Raw genomic sequence first — 17,903 nt, 5'->3', positions numbered from 1 at the left:
TTTTACTTTTACCATTTTCACATCTAGGTTTTCATATAATAAATACTATAGGATTGTTAACCATAAAGTCTGATAACCTTAAAGTTTTGATCGTCACAAAAAAAAAAACTTCTGTTTCAGCTATCAGTCACATTTTTAGAAAGTTTGGGTCAGGAATTGGAGATAATTGCAACATCTTACTTTGAGTAAGTACCACACTTAATTTAATGTTTAACATAGTTATAATTTGATTGTGTTGATATGTTTTGTTGTAATATGCTTTACACACAGCTGTACAAGCTACTTTAGGTCCTAGACTTAACACCCAAGTTATTAGTAATTATATAACACCTATATAAATTCCTGTCATTTGATTGGACGAATGTGGGTCACATGGCGTGCAATAGTACGCACTATTCAACGATCGTTAAATAGTACTTTTTGAAACATTTTTGTGTACGAAAAAAAAACGTCTAGATGTTATATAAAACAAATAATGAATGTTTTGTATTCGTGTAATGGTACAAATAATGGCACTTGGTGAATGATGAAAGGTTATATCAACTCGACTTTGCCTCGTTGATATAACCTTTCATCATTCACCTCGAGCCATTATTTGTACCATTGCACTCATAAACATTCATTATTTGTATATTATCTTATAGCTCTGTCTACACTATCAAACTTTATGTGACAAACAACTGTGATGTGCCCATATATGGACACGATGGATTGTCATATTACAGTACTACTATATTTGGGCACATCACACTTTTTTTGTCAAACTAGTTTGATAGTGTAGGCAGAGCTTTATGTTAATCCACCAGTTGGCATTTCCAGCTGAACTATTTTACATGTATCTTATATTTTAGTCGATAGTATCCTAATGCACTACGTACAAACAGTTACAGTGGATGCAAAAAAATAAACACCACTCACAAAGTATATTATTTTAATTAATGTATTTTATTATTTATTAATTTACAAGTGTCCTAGTATTTCTAAGTCCATTATGGAATAGATTTGCTTTATTACTAAAAATAAATTTAAAATGTAAATAAAATAAGTCACATGATCAAATACAAAGAAATCAATAATATTACATGCCCATATATAGTCTCATCGCACCCATATTATATCTTTAAACAGTGCAATCATGTTTAGGTATTTAAAATAAATTTAAACAATTTGGTAGCTAAGGTAAACCATATGTAAACCTATATTTTTTTATAATTTATCAATAATATAATTAACATAACCCTTCATCTTATTGATTATGCCAAATTCTGGGATTGGAGTAATCTGAATAAAAAAAGTCTTGCAATATGCACTAATCATGCTTTAAAATACTCCCTTTTATTAACAATAGTTTCGACAAACTATTAATCATATTCATTCACCAAATTTAATGAAAACATGGGCAAAATCAAAAAGTCAACTCTCCCTAAGACCGGAAATCCTTGGGGTGGCCTAACATGTCTAGTATTCTGAATGCGGTTTTGGAGAGTTGACTGTATTATGAATCTCTAACTAATGCGGATAATTCAAGCAGTTGGGATAAAATATTTTCTTTGTTTTAAACATAAAATAGTGACATGTTATTTACCTTCAACAGAAATTGAGAATAAACTTTTGTATTGTATTTTTTTTGTTTTAGATGATCAAGTTAAGCTCTGTTGACACTATCAAACTTAACCAGTCTTTAACAAAAACAATTTGTGATGTGCCCAATGCCCAGTGATATGACATATGGGCACATCACATTTTTTGTCACATAAAGTTTGATAAGTGTAGACAGAGCTTTAAACTAGTTATCTATGAGATGTCTAACCCTGTACCTTATACTTTGATAACCTCAGCATGACTGATGAATTGTGGGTAGTACATATAATAATTACTTTTCTGTTTATTACTACAGGTAACCTACAATTAGACACCCAGAATGCATTGCTGTACTCTATTTAAAGGTACAAATTCCCCATACAATGCTTCCAGAACATTGTGGTCCAGCCTAGTATTGACAAGTTGTGTTTCTTGTAGGTAAAATGTTCTTATTTATCATTCTGTCTTTCATTTGTTATGAGGGTTTGGATTCTTGGAATCAAACGGATGAAAATCATTGTGTATTTCTGGCGAGTATGTCAGTAACACGACCATCACCCATAAATGTAACATAATCTGAAAGATAATAATTACAAAATTATATATATCAGGCCCGTATGCAGCATTTATAATGGGGGGGTGCGAGCGAAGCGAGCAACAATGGCTGGGGGCCAGGGGGCCGCCAAGGGCCCCCGGTCAGGGTCCAGGGGCCGAAGGCCCTGGAAAAATTTGCGTTATTTGACGTTCTAAAGACTGATGTAAGACTCTCTGTTGTGGCTTGGGCTAGTTGAACGATGGACACCAGAACTTAACGCTTTCATGATGAGGCCAACTCAGTATATTATATTCCCCGACAAAAAGTACACGTGTTCCCTGACGTTAAGTTGTCTGTATTTCTCCAGCAAACACTTTACCGCGTACCGCGTACATGAAGCGCTAAGCTATTGCTTGTCGTCACATGATCGACTGCGCATGTTTTACATCGAGTTTGTAGTCAGTTCAGATTCCGTAATTTAATTACCGGTATTTTTTCATTTTATATTAGCATATTTTTGTTTGTATACCATTGATAATGTAAATTTTGTATATATATAATGATATTGTCTTTAGTTAAACAAGACAAGAAAAAATACCAACCGAGGAAATAGTGGACCTTTTGGGACTTGGGGGGGTGCGTCTGCACCCAACGCACCCCCCCTGGATACGGGCCTGTATATATTGTTATATAATTAAATTATATATATACACTATTATATAATTAAATTATATATATATTATTATATAATTAAATTATATATATATTATATAATTAAATTATATATATATTATTATATAATTAAATTATATATATATTATTATATAATTAAATTATATATATATTATGTAATTAAATTATATACTATACTATTATATAATTAAATTATATATATATTATATAATTAAATTATATACTATACTATTATATAATTAAATTATATATATTATTATATAATTAAATTATATATATTATTATATAATTAAATTATATACTATACTATTATATAATTAAATTATATATATATTATTATATAATTAAATTATATATATATTATATAATTAAATTGTATATATACTATAATTATATACGGTAATTAAATTATATATATATATTATTATATAATTATTTATTATGTACATAGTATTTAGGGTACATTTCATCTTGGCAGAAGCTCAATTTGGCCTAAACTGAATAGGATTAGGCCTATTAAGCTCTGTCTACACTATCAAACTAGTTCGACAAAAGTGTCATGTGCCCACATATGGTAGTTATATGCACAAATATGGTAGTGATATGACATCATGTCCATATATGGGCACATCACATAAAGTTTGATAGTGTAGACAGAGCTGAAGATTCGGCTGTTGTGAGCAGATCATCAGCATATGTAGCTCCTCAAAACTCTTTGCTATTTATATATGCAAGCATTAGCAGTAGAGCGTTTCTGAGTGACCAGTCAAATACACATATTATCTACAAAACGAACGGCCATGTTACAGCTTCTAACTATTCTAAATGTACCCAGATTAACTTACCATATAACAAATTACAAAAACTCTTGCAATTGGATATCGCTTAAGGAATACGCCTAGTCGTATGCTGAATTTGTCTATTGTGTTTGCTGCCCTCTTCACATTCTTGGTCACGACTGGATCGTTAGGCTCCTCTCGCATAAATGATGGCAGGGTGCGTTGTCGGGCTCCTAAAAACAATATATAAATGTTAAGATAACATATTTCATTTCATTTATGCACTTCAAAATTACCAATGCAAGTCTTATTGTGTAGCCTATATTATTTGATGTGATGACGTCAACATACCTTCTTCGTCTTCAACGTGGTTAAAGGTCACGGTGTGATTGCGGTGGTTACTGTTCATTACATGATGGCTTCCTTGCGAGTCTTTGTGGTTTTTCTGTTCCACAAAAATTAGGAGAGACATGTCATTTGATAGTTCATCAGTTATTTACTGTTTATTTTATTCCAGTGTAGATACCACTGTACCAAGATATATAATATATATATAACAACCAATTATGGTACAGCATACTCCTGCTTTTAGTTACTGTATTTCTTTTGCCGATTCTCTAAATACAGCAGAACCCCTCTTTTTGGCACCCTTATTAAGGATAAACTTTCCATAAAACAAACGAGCAATCATATATGTTTAAACACTACGGCCAACCCTTTTCCGGGGACACCCCTATTCAGGGGTCACCCGTATAAAGAGGACATCCCTATTAGGATGACAGTTGGCTCCTAAAGGTGTCTGCTTAATAGGGGATCTACTGTATATCATACCTCCATTCTTTCTAGTTGTAGTACTAGTGAGTTCTTCTCAGTCCCTAATGCTTCCAGCATCGTTTGTTTCTGAATAAGACTTTCGGTCAATGTATGTAGACGATTTTCTAACTCTGCCTGTGTTGTGCCACTCATACGCTTTGCCACCAACTGTTAAAAATACATGATATAGTAGTAATAGGTCAATATTATTTCATATATCAAGGAAGCCCTAGTGGTCTAATGGTACTAGTGTGCATATCTTTTTTACTTAAGTCAAAATAAGTAAGAAGTGCTTAAGTGAAAACTAAAGCTTTATTTCGAACTAGTTTGTTTATCTTTGCAGAATGGCCATGAACTTTGTCATCTAAGATTTTTTTTAAATAGTCCCGTTTTTACTTAGGTTATTTTGACTTAAGTAAAAAAGGATGATTTTTTTCTAAGCATGTTTGATAAATCTGACCCCTGGATACAATGAACATCTTCAATATACCTGGTTTCTTAACGTTACAATTTCTTCATCTTTTTCCTGTAATTTTGCTTGTAGATTCAGTTTCTGTTTGTGACTATCGTCTTGGATGTATCTTAATTCCTCGTTCTTTTTCTCCAGATCTGCCTCGCACTCTCTTGTATTCTGCCTTGCTTTCTCCAGTTGATCCTGCAGATCTTGGATTTGGTCTTGTGCCGTCTCTGAATCTGCCTGCTGCATCATTTCCAAATCCTTCAAAATATATGACAGATTTTTCATAGCTTCCACAAATAACAATGTAGTCTGTTTAACTCTGTTTACACTATCAAATTGATGTGGCAAAAAAAAATGTAATGTGCCGATATATGGATATGATGATGTCATATCACTACCGTATTTGGGCATATCACTACCATGTTTGTGCACATCACACTTTTTTTGTCAAACATGTTTAATGATTTTTGGATGAAAGTAATGATTAGTTTGTTAATTTTTCTTGTCATTTGTTCTTTTTTTTAAACATTATTACGTTTTTATAGATTATATTTCTATCTTTTCTGCAATTGAAGGAAATAATAATGTTTATTTTGATTTGATACAGTAGTGTAGGCAGAGCTTTATAGTTGTAGCTGACAATAAGTAAAAAGTCTAATCAAAATGTGTTTTTCAAAAGATTTACATGACAGACTCACCTGAATTTCAATTCTAAGAGTTTCAAGTTTAGTATTGGACTGATGAAGTTCTTCTCGTAGCAAATCTCTTTCGTTTGATATTTCTTCCAGTTCCACTGAACTGCTAGATTGGCCCTCTATAGCTACTGCTCCTTCCTTCAAGCTGTTTATCAATTTGTCTTTTGACTACAACGCAAGAAAAAAATCACATTATCAATTTCCAAAATTGACGTTTTTGGAGTTCAGGCCTTGCCTTCAGATATAAATAGGTAATTCATTTATTCAGGAGATTGGGCATAAAAACAGTAATATATTGGCAACTGTTCTTCATACCTGTAATATTCTTGTAGCTTTTAGCTTGTAGTCTGCTAATTCTTGCTTTGCGCTGTCCATGTTGCTCTTCAATGTTCTTGTTTGTGATAACAATTCATTTGCCCGAGCTACAATAAAATAGTTGAAATCCTGATTATGATATCTATATACTTTATATTAAAGTATCTTTTTTATTCAAAGAGAGATACAGTAGAAGCCTTATGGGAACATCCATGGGACTTAACAATGCGCTACCTATATTAGGGCTTCCATTGATTAAAGGTTGGTTGTAGTGGTAATGCATATATTTCCCCACATTCTTTTCATGGGATAGGGGTGTCGTAGCGGTATTTCCCCTCGTTCGTTGTACGGGGGGGGGGGGGGGGGGTCTGAATAGGGGTGTCCGTCCCAAAGAAGGGGTTCTATGGCAGTATTGTACCTTTTTCGTCAATATATTTTTTTTGGGCTAATGCGTAAGATTCAGCTAATGACTTCTGCTCATCCTCCAGCTTACCCTGTCTCTGAATAAATTCATTCTGCATAAAACAAGAAACATAGAAGTATTAATAATCAATTAAAACAATAATATTTCCCTAAATATGTCATTACTTTTAAATAAACAGTAACTCCTCAAGAAGCAGCCTCATTGGGATAGCCTAAGATTGTTGTGGAAAGCCTGTCAATTATTATTATTATTGGTACTTTCTATATTACGGTTGAATGGATTGTATGGTAATTGGCATACTTGGTTTCCATACATAAGCTTGACCACAGTTTAAAGCCCTGTCTACACTATCAAATTAGTTTGACAAAAAAAGTGTGACGTGATACCAAATATAGTTTTGATAAGCTTAAATATGATATCATCATGTCAATATGGGCACTTCACATTTTTTTGTCATAAAGTTTAGACAGAGCTTTAGATTACTGTATATTTACCTGAGCCATCCGATAGGATTCATGTTCTCGTTTTAGTGCAATTTCAGCATCTCTAAGCTTATCATTGACCGAGTCCAATGCTTGTCCATGTACACCACTAGAGTTTGAATGATCTTTCAAAATTCTTTCTTTGTCGCTCAAAAGTGAATCAACTTGTTTCTTTTTCCCCTTAAGTTCTTCGTCAGCCTCTTGGAAGCGGACGCGCAGAACACCCAGCTGCGAATTCTTTGCATTGAGTTCCTCCATCAGGTCGTCTTCTCGCTGTTGGAGTTGCCTCATGATGGCATCAGACTCGGACATCTGAGATCTCTTCTTTCTTAGTTCATCTTTGACTTTTACAAGTTCTTTAAAATAATAATAATAGTACTACAATTAACACATATAAGAATATATATTCATAAAAAATGCTACTCTATATTATTGAATGTGATAATGCCTTTACTGCATTGGATGATAAAAACATGACAGCAGTGATGTTGATGGTGAGAGATGCTGATGATAACAATGGTGAGAAGGAGGATGAAGCTGTTCTTACCTCCTTCAGCCTTCTTTGACCTCTGCAATGCCGTTGACATCTCCTGATTAAGCGAGGTAACCTCATTCTTTAATAACTTATTCTCGTATTCCAATGTGGAGACACGTTGCGACGTCTCATCTAATTGTCCGGTTTGGTATCGATTCTCAAGAATGACATCAGGAATGTCGATACTGGCGTCAGCTTCCGAATGGGGTGTGCCTACTGGTGCTGGTTCTTGGATTTCTGGTACATCATCATTGGCTGTTGTAAAAATAACGATTATACTGTTACATTTCATGTTAGGTAAATTGTGGCTCATGTTGAAACTGCCTTTGGCAGTCAGCTACTCTAAATAAAGGGTGTGACTAAAGCTCTGTCTACTGTACACTATCAAACTTTATGTGACAACAAAATGTCACAATTTTTTGTCAAACTAGTTTGATAGTGTAGACAGAGATTGGCCGACTGATTAAAAAATGTCTACTGTACCACAGTAAATATTGTCCACTCTCAAAAGGTAGATCTTCCCTATTAATCATAAGTGAAGTTGTAGCCTGGTGGTAAAGATGCCAGACTAATGATATCAGGGTTATGGGTTCAAGTCCTGGCAAATGTCACTTTTTTTTTCTGGTTTTTACCTGTTTGATCTGTAGCTGTTATTACAATACCAGTACCAGTACTTGAACTCCCCTCGGTTTTCCCACTTTTTGATGAAACATTTGATGATGTACTAGATTGTCGAGAATGTTTACCATTCTGCGGTTTTTTATCAACTTTTTTTTTATCTGTGTCTGAACTGTTTAGGAACTCAAAAAGTTTTTCATCATCTTCCTTTTTAGATCTTAAAGGAGAACTTTTATATTTTGCATTGGAGCTTTGGTTTCCAATAGCACTTTCGCTAGGAGTACGGCGGATGTTAGCGGTGTTGGCTAACTGAGTGGCGGATAAGGTCACAGAGCTCGCTGAGGTTGGAAATGTTCTTGGTTTGAATGGATTGTGTTCATCAATAGGTTGTTGGATAGGTGTAAAGTCTTTCACGTCTGAGGTGTTGAGTGCTTGGGATGCACTTTGGTCTAGGTTATTCAATAGATTCTCAGCTTTACCCAGAAGCCAAGACATGTTGCAGCTAGCTAGTGGTAACCCTTCTAGTTTAGCCTATAACCTCCAAAGCATAATAATCTGAAACAGAAAAAAATACAAACTTTAATTAGATAAATTCAATAAATAAAAAGAATTGTGATGATCCATTATATTTTCATTTGATTGGATCCCCTATAACTATATTCCCTACAAGTTACAACATTTGTTGTTCTTTTACAACTTGATATATTCATATGCCAACACTAAAATTTAAATATAAACTCCAATTTAGGTCTAAGCTAGAGCCTAGGCCACAACAATGCAGCTTGGAGTGAGGCTAAAGCCAACACACACTGCCTTGCTTGGTTGTTGCCGTAGCCATGCAAATAAATACAGTTAGCACTTTTTATACTGACGTGGAACTTCGAACACCAAAATATAGTCTCATTTTCATTGGTCTAAATTATTACAAATAACCATAAACCATACAAACCAGTTACAAGTTATATATTTAAATTATTACCGCGTTAGTAAATGAGTAAATCTTATTCCGAGCTCATCACAACATAGTAAAAACCATAAATTGAAAGCATCAACATTGATCAATTTCGATTACTTTTTTGTTTTTGCTTTTACACTGGGTCAAAGGTCATTTAAATACTAAAGAGGAATTATAGGTGGCGTTTTTAAGATATTCAATAATAAATTTACTATATCCACTGATGTGCCCAAATATTAATAATTTATTTATTATATATAATAGTAATCATAATTCAAATATTTCCAATCAATGCCAATTGTAATCGTCTTTGTAATTGTCTTACAGTAGTAATATATTATTGAATATTATACAAATATACAGGCCACCCACGGTTATTATGATACCTCCATGGGCCACCACTGAAAATTGGCCTACAATAATATAACAATAGACACAAAAAAAACATATGCAGTAGTAATTAAATAAATATTCAAGAATTAATAATGCTAATTATATAATAGCAAATTGTAGGCCTATTCCTTAATTTCCTTAATGGTTGGAAGTCGTAAACTTTCAAGTTTTAGAATTGTTTTCAAATTTGATGAAATTTACAGCAAAACTTACTTGAATTTTAAAAGTTATTAATATTTTTAAATAAAAAGAAACGGAGAATAATAATATATAATTTGTTGAAAACAAAGATGAACAAATACACTTATTATACATTATTAATTTGTTTTCTTCTAAAACATTGACACCCGGCAAGTTGTCGAAGTACTTGCGCCCTCTTTCCCGCAAATTTGCTGGAAGAACTTAAAAAGAACTACCATTTTAATCGAAGGGGTTTTATATTGAAGCTTTCTGTGTTTGTAGCTCTTTTGAAATAAAAAGTATTAGAAACGTATTTATATGATATAAAATAGTATAAAGAAAATATTTTACCGTAATAAAGTTTGTTTAAATATATTATAAACATATCAGTTGGTAATTAAATTCAAAGAGCCCCTGTTATAGAATGGACGATACTAAATGAATCTGTGAATGAAGTGAGATAAGCATTGTTCTGTTGTCAGTGGTAGTGCAGACAGTACGTCAAAGAGTGGTACCGTGGTTGTTAAAGTACGGAAGAAAGCATGGATGTAGAATTGAGATGCCCAGCTTGCAGCGGCTATTACAAATCTCCGATTCTTTTGCCGTGTTCACATAATATATGTTTATCATGTGCTCAAAGTATACAAGTATGTGGGCAGGCTAGCGCAAGTGTTTACTGTGAACAAACCCCACTGAACGAGTTTGACTACCCAGAGGCAGACCGTGTCAGTGAAGCTGACAGTGGTATCAGTTTTGGAGCATCGTCTGCCGGGTCAAGCTCCAGCTCTGGTGGAGGTCATCTACAAAACGATTCGTTGAGAGTTATCTGCCCTCAATGTCACAGAACAATTTATCTTGATGACAGAGGTGTGAAAAGTTTTCCAAGGAATAAAATATTGGAGACAATAACTGATAAATATGTCCAAACTCGTCACCCGGGACCGATGGAAGCTAAAAAATGTCAAATGTGTGAGACATCGCCATTTGATGCAAAATTTTATTGCGAGCAATGCGAGGTCTCTTATTGTGAAGGATGTCAGAAAACGTGCCATCCAGCTCGCGGTCCTCTTGCGAAACATAGCCTTATATTGGCTACTAAGACTCAAGGGAAAGTGCGACCCCCGAATCCGGGACCCTCGACTTGCACGGAACATATCGACGAGAATTTGTCAATGTACTGTATGCTGTGTAAACTGCCAGTGTGTTATCTTTGTCTTCAAGAAGGGAAGCATATGAACCACGAAGTAAAGGCCCTTGGGGCAATGTCAAAAACACAAAAGGTAAGATGATCATGAATTTGATCCCAAACATAAGTGACCACTTAGTCTGAAGGTCAGAGACGATGTCTCCAGAGGGTTAAGATGGGTCATACTAACTTACAGTGTACAGTTAAACTTTCCACTTGACTTTTTATAAATTATTGATATTAAAAAGTAAGTGAATGATTCATGTAGGTCCTACTTTAGAATTATAATAATATTGATAACAAATATACATTTCATAAATATTAAAGGTTTTGTTCAATTCCATTTATATATTTATATTAATATTATTTTTATTTACTCAGAATTTTTCCCAATCAGAAACCAATGTACAAAAATATTAATTTATCATTTAATCTTAAATATATTTTATTTCATATTATATAATTTGACACTAATTTTATGAATATAAAAAAAAGACCTTCCAAAACTACAAACATTTCTCACTCTGCTTGAATACAAGCTAACAAATTAAAAATCTATAAAGATTTCCTTTTTCATATCCCTTTAATTATTATTGGCAATTTCAGCATGTCCAGAATGATATTGATTTTTGTCATGAGGCTCAGCAAATTTCGAATAATTTGCCAGATTACAGGTTTAAGGGCAGTCACTTGTAAAGCAGCAGGCCCCATGGGGCACTCATTGAAACATGGCAGGCCTCATGAGATGAATTGTATTGGATAGTATCAACAGTAGATTATAGAAACCAATGTATTTAAATTAATTACAATGATTTATATACTTACTGTACATTTTATTAAATGGAAAAAAAAATGTACAGATTGTTTTGCCAACAAAAGACAGTAAAAAAATGTTTAATATTTTTTATATTTCATGTGGTGAAAGTTAATGTTACATTTTTAAATTTCATGTTTTTTATTCCTGCTATTTGAATGTCAAAAATTCTCAAAGTCTCAAATATGTTTTTTTTTAAACATTTCATTAATATGATAGCCTATACTGTATTCTCATTAATTATATTCTAATAGAAACAAATTAAAACAAAATACTCTCAATTTGATTTCTAAACATCATAATGTAAAATAAACAAAAACGAATTTATTATTTATTGAGTTTCACATGCCACAGAAGCAAAAAAAAAAACAAACAACAACAAAAAACAACAAAAAACAAAAAAGCACAAATGGCTAAAACTACAGGTGATACTGTACCTCTAAAACAACCTTTCTCCTTAAAAGTATAGATACACAGTACTTTATACAATAATTTCAATTTCGGATTTTAAAATGACAGTGCATCTCAAGGCCTAAGGCTTAAGTTATATAAATATTTAGTAGACATCGGAATTAAAAGCGTTGTTTAATTTGATGTGTTCTGTAATTGGAAGACGACCGTCACATGCAATTAATTACACTGTGCGTGGATCAACCGCCTCTTTATTTGATTCTCTTGTTTACATACTTGATACTATCTCCAGTTAAATGAAATGTGAATTTGTATACGATAAAGAATTCATTGAGTTGGAAGGATTGTGGTGAGTCATCGTTGGGTAAAATACAAAAGCGTTATTTTTGTAGTATGGCGCTTGCCGTTAGCTTTTTAACCTTCTACATTGTAAAGCACATTAATTCGTCACGTTAAATATTTTTTTAATCAAAATATGTTTTTAGCATTAAATATTTAAAATAAATTGATTCTACTTTACTACTGATATTACTAATTTTCATCAAACGTTGAGTACTACCTCATAAATTAATATGTAAGATGGACATTCGTTTCTTTTCATATAAACACTTAGTATTTCTTGGCACACTGATTTCAGATTTCAAGAACATTTTAGTAGTTTCAATGTAATAATAATTAAGACATCTTTGGATTGGGTTGATAGTAATTTGGGAGAACAAATACCTGTATCACCAAAAACTATTATACTACTATAAACCTTCAATATATCAATATATATATATATTGACATTATATGGAATTATTCAACATTTTTGCTTTAAGTCAAAATAGTTGCTTACAGTTATTTTTAAAATTACTGTACAAAATTACAGTTTTGAAAAAAAAGGTTTCTTTAAAGAAAAAAAATGAACATCTGCCAAATCTCTTAATTTAATTTGTATTAAAATTTTGAAAAAAAAAGATTTCTTTAATATTAAAAGAAAAACATCTGTCAAATTAATATCCAGTAACAGTCTAATGTCAGTTTTCTATGAATTGTATTTTGTCTAACTCTATTGATACTTTAATAAACAGTGCTATACATCATTCAATGGTAATGACATTGTGTCTATTTATACTTTGTTATTAATGAACATTCGGTCTGTTTATTGGTACTCTTCGCTAATGAATACTATATCTGTTTTACATAATATCTTATAGATGAGTCTCCCTGTCAAGTCATTGTCATTATAAAAACAAATTAATGTTTAAATACTACATATGACATACATTTATTTTCCATATCATATTCTAGTTTGAAAATAAAAACATTTCTTGCTGTCTGAACTTATCATCATTTTATATTTATACTTTTATTGTTTCATTATTGTATATTATATTATATCAATTGAAAATATTTGTTAATATATTTTTGTAAAATGTGCATTCAATCTGGCTACCATTTGTACATGTATTTTTTTATGAGGATTTTTGAAAAATAAAGTGAAATAATACATGATGGATTAGGAAAAATTAACCAATTGGCTATTATTAAAGCTTGGTTTCCACTAGATATGCAATGACAAGCGAGTTCCGATAATCCATCGCTTGTGATTGGTCACTTTGTTGCGCTTACTTAAATCCTTGCATTGCGTCTTTAGTGGGAACCCAGCTTTATTAATTGAATACCCAGGCATCTGTATAACAATTAATTTCAAAATGTATGTATTTATATACAGTATATGATTTGTGTTGTACTATCAAAATCAATTATTTAAAATAAAGAAAGCAAAAACAGAACTTGAGCTCAAATGACCTCTTTCAAATGGTTGTCTACACTATCAAACTTTATGTGACTTTCTACGTGAATAAATTCTTGCAAATCCTTAGATTTGATTAAATATTCATCAGTATGGCAACATGTTGGTTGCATCACATACAATTTGTAAGTTCATTGTCTTAACAAATTTGTTCATTTGTTTGTAATTTTGATTAAAATGTACTAAGATTACTGTAGTGTAGGCCTCTAGAGCACTCTTTAACAAAAAAACTGTTCTCAAATTGAGTGTTGCATCAATTGAGGTTTATTTACCTTGTTTTATCAATATTACCAATTGAAATTTGTTTTTTAAAGAAAATTAATTACATTTTTATTTTCCCAAATTTATCTACAGTACTGTATTATAAACTTATTGTAAGATTACCTGAAAGTTAAAACTATCTTATCTATTATTCAATGAATGAACTTTAAAATAATTAGTTCATTAAATCATAATCTTACTCAAATAGTGATTTTGGATATTTATTATCCTGTCCTAACAAGTTACAATTTATTTGTCTTATTTGCATCTTTTATGGTCAAAATTTTAGTTAATATATTCTTTTTTTTCACAATTTTCAAAGATTTTAATTTTAAGTTTTCTGTCTGCCTGTTTTGCACTGTTTATGAAAATTCTTGATATTTAGTCCCAAGACGCCCCAGATCCATATCGTTGACAATCAACTATGATTTATGTCATAATTATTATTATTTTACATGCCTTTGTTTACACTGCTTCAGGAGCATGCTTCACTTAGCGGTGGGTATGCATACATTCACGACATTAGGATTTCTTTAAATGGTACAAATCAAAATGGATATTTTTTGTTATTATTTTATTTTATTTATAATACTTTTTCTTTAACAATAATTTTTAAAAAAGCTCAAAAGGTTGTAGAATATTAAGTAATTAATATAAATACATTTATGTTGGAAAATTTGTTTTCTACTGTATAGCAGTATTTAAAATGTAAATTATTTAGGAAAACCACATTAAAATACAGAAATAATCATTCTCAAAACGAAATACCAGTGCATTTAATAATGTCATTTTATTTTGAATGAAAATGTTTTTACTATTTGAATTCAATACTGTATGTCTTTAAAAATTATTTTATGTACACTCTCTGGTTGCACAAATACTGTAATACTGTAGGTGGGAGTCTAACTAGTACTATGTAATTAGTATAGAATAAAGGTAAAGGTATTCATATTTGTCCTCAAGCTTAACTGGAAACTGAGGAAATTCGGATAGGCCCTCCACGGACCCACGGCAGCCAGCAGTGCAGCGCCTACCAGATCAGCACACCGGGAGACGAGCCCCTACTCTTTTCGAATAGTGTACCAAGTTCTTTAACGTGCACTGTTAAGTACACGGGACCAACGGCTTTACATCCCATCCGAAGGACGAGGCAATGAGAGTAAAGCACCTTGTCTAAGGATGCAATTTAGTATGGTACAGATAAACCTCGAACCCATGCCTATCACATGCTAGTCCGATATTACCATTACACCATCACTCTCCACTACAATCTTTGAATAATTTCAGGTGTCCCCTCAGTCCAATGGAAAAGTGTCTCCTTACAGCAGTGTCAAAAATTACAAAAAGCATGAAATAATATCAGGATTATTTCGGCGTCTCACAGACGCATCCCCTCTTGCTCTAGAAGTCATTTGATACCCATCAACGACCCAGTTACACGTCTTGTAATGGTACACAAACACTACAAAGCCTCATCAAATTTCTTATATCATAGGTATCATCTTGTGATATATAACCAGTGTTATATAAACGATGATTCTACTTTAGTATACGATTAGTAAACCAATTAAGATTGTTATATTAGCTGTTCAACAAATTTATTACGATACTTTTAACCGGTATAGTTTTACCCGACATACCGTAATTACAGTATCAGTATGTCCTTATATTCGCAAGTGAGACTATCGTCAATATTTTGTGAATCTCTTTAATTTTCCAGATAAATATAATTGATTGATTAATCACCGTAATATGCTGCATTATTATAAAATTAGAATATTTATATGCAATCATTAATCATTTTGATTTTGCGAGAATTGCGTAAAGGACGCTCAAAACAAGTCTTCACGTGTCAGATATAATTCATGTGATCGTTAACAATATTTTATTACTGGAGAGCTATACTTGGAGAATTATTAATAATTTCATACATATGTAAGCATAAATTACAATATATTATATAGTAGTACTGTAGTTTATTTGATTGAAAATGTTTCTTAGACTTGAACTTTTAACCTACGCTATAGCTCTTCAAAACATCATTTTAAACTGTTCTTTACCTTGAACTACGCATAACATGTTTCAAATTACATAGATTACCGTTTTTATATTCAAATTATAGAAAACCATTAAAACATTACAATTAGAGCTGGAAATCTTTAATCTCAAGTTATATTTTATTTATTGTAATGTTGCATATAAGAGCATACAAATATTAATTAATTCATTCATTTATATTAACAACAAAATAACATTGATAAAGAAGATATGAAATAGTGTTTAAACTGGTAAACTCTAATACTGGATTCACACACAGCTTAACAAATTGTTACATATTATCTCCAGGGGTAATCTTGCAAAGTATTATCAATGCTTTCACACACTAGTTTGTCACAGCGGTATACGTAATGTAAACATGCTACCGTATATAAAGATATACAGAGATATACACAGATACCACTGTACTGGTTTTTCTCGAGATTTGACATTGATGTACAGTATAACACAAATGCTCTCACATGATTTTAGTATGCAATTTGATGTTACATTTTGTAACACTCTCTCTTACCTATCACACTTTATGTAACAAAAAATCTGATATGGACACGATAATATCACATCCACGCCATACAGTATTTGGGCACATCACATTAGTTTGATAGTGTAGACAGAGCTTAAGAATTTTATATGTGGGATGTTTTTGTGTACTCCATTTAATGTACATTCTTTTCATGACCCTCTTTGGATGTCAAAATATCTGTTACTGCCTGAAGGATAATAGTCAATTGTAATTTACTGATAACAAATACAAATGAGGAGAACTTTCTTTAGTAAAATATTGGCCGTCTATCAAGTATTAAAGCGTATACTTAACCTCAATACATAAGGTGATATTCATCACAATTGTTGTGTATGTAGATTATCGTATCATTTTATGGTAACTGTATATTTTCACTTTTCTTACGATGTAATCCAGGTTGTCAAAACTTTATGCATAATTATTATCTAGATTTTCTTATGGCTGTTTTATTTGTAGATGATAATGATATGCTGTATAATATTGTTGCCGTTTTCAGGGATTTAATTAAAATAAACATTGATTTGATATTGAATAATTTGTGGGTGCCTTGGATATGGCTGATAGTTGGAAGGAAGCAAATGACAGAACATATAAAAGGATGGCATGAAGAATTTTAGTACAGAAGACGGAAAGATCTGCATTACTGTTGAGATGTAAAGATACTGCACACAGAACTGCCAGCCAACAGGTTTCAAACTCACTTTGATGCGAAAGCAAAAAGTAGAAATACTTACAGTAGAGTAGAGACTCCCCACTCCTATCCTCACACAGACTTATTTAGACACATGTGCCAGATGTGCAATTCCCTCCTTTATCTGGATCTGGAACACAGACTTACTGTACTTCGACCACATGTGTCATGTGCAATCCTCGTTCTCCCTTCGGATCTACCTATAGAAAAGAAGATAACCAGGAACTACTAACCTCACACAGACTAGTAGTTCACATGTGCAATCGTCTCCTTCCTCTGGATCTACCTATAGAAAAGGAGATAACCAGGAACTCCTAACCTCACACAGACTTACTAGACCATGTGCCATGTACAATCCTCTCCTTCCTCTGGATCTACCTATAGAAAAGAAGATAACTAGGAACTCCTAACCTCACACAGACTTGCTAGACCACATGTGCCATGTGCAATCTTCTCCTTCCTCTGGATCTGCCTATAGAAAAGAAGATAACTAGGAACTCCTAACCTCACACAGACTTGCTAGACCACATGTGCTATGTACCATTTTCTCCTTCCTCTGGATCTACTTATAGAAAAGAAGACAACCAGGAACTCCTAACCTCACACAGACTTGCTAGACCACATGTGCCATATGCAATCTTCTCCTTTCTCTGGACCTGCCTATAGAAAAGGAGATGACCGGGTCCTACTCACACAGACTTA

General features: G+C 32.4%; 2 protein-coding genes across 3 annotated transcripts in view; one reads left to right on the top strand and one right to left on the bottom strand.

The window, feature by feature from the left end:
- Positions 1 to 47: 47 nt before the first annotated feature.
- On the bottom strand, positions 48 to 9,008 carry LOC140059903 (golgin subfamily A member 5-like). Its single transcript, XM_072105883.1, has 12 exons — positions 8,910 to 9,008; positions 7,945 to 8,485; positions 7,325 to 7,567; positions 6,790 to 7,133; positions 6,290 to 6,386; positions 5,872 to 5,978; positions 5,560 to 5,724; positions 4,892 to 5,119; positions 4,420 to 4,569; positions 3,940 to 4,033; positions 3,655 to 3,821; positions 48 to 2,157 (listed from the first exon to the last, which is right to left on the bottom strand). The coding sequence occupies exons 2-12, from the start codon at positions 8,423 to 8,425 to the stop codon at positions 2,050 to 2,052; spliced, it is 2,184 nt and encodes a 727-aa protein (XP_071961984.1). The 5' UTR covers positions 8,426 to 8,485; positions 8,910 to 9,008; the 3' UTR covers positions 48 to 2,049.
- A 938-nt stretch (positions 9,009 to 9,946) lies between these two features.
- LOC140059905 (E3 ubiquitin-protein ligase TRIM9-like) overlaps positions 9,947 to 17,903 on the top strand; it is a 39,498-nt gene continuing 31,541 nt past the window's right edge. For both annotated transcript variants that reach the window (XM_072105887.1, XM_072105886.1), the window contains exon 1: positions 9,947 to 10,738. In XM_072105887.1, coding sequence (XP_071961988.1) covers positions 10,001 to 10,738 — 738 coding nt within the window. In that variant the 5' untranslated portion in view covers positions 9,947 to 10,000. The remainder of the gene's footprint in view (positions 10,739 to 17,903) is intronic.

Source organism: Antedon mediterranea, chromosome 10, assembly GCF_964355755.1.
Source record: "Antedon mediterranea chromosome 10, ecAntMedi1.1, whole genome shotgun sequence".
In the NCBI taxonomy this organism is placed as follows: Eukaryota; Metazoa; Echinodermata; class Crinoidea; order Comatulida; family Antedonidae; genus Antedon; species Antedon mediterranea.
The sequence above is the reverse complement of the archived record's forward strand: the minus strand, read 5'-3'. Positions and strand labels throughout refer to the sequence as shown.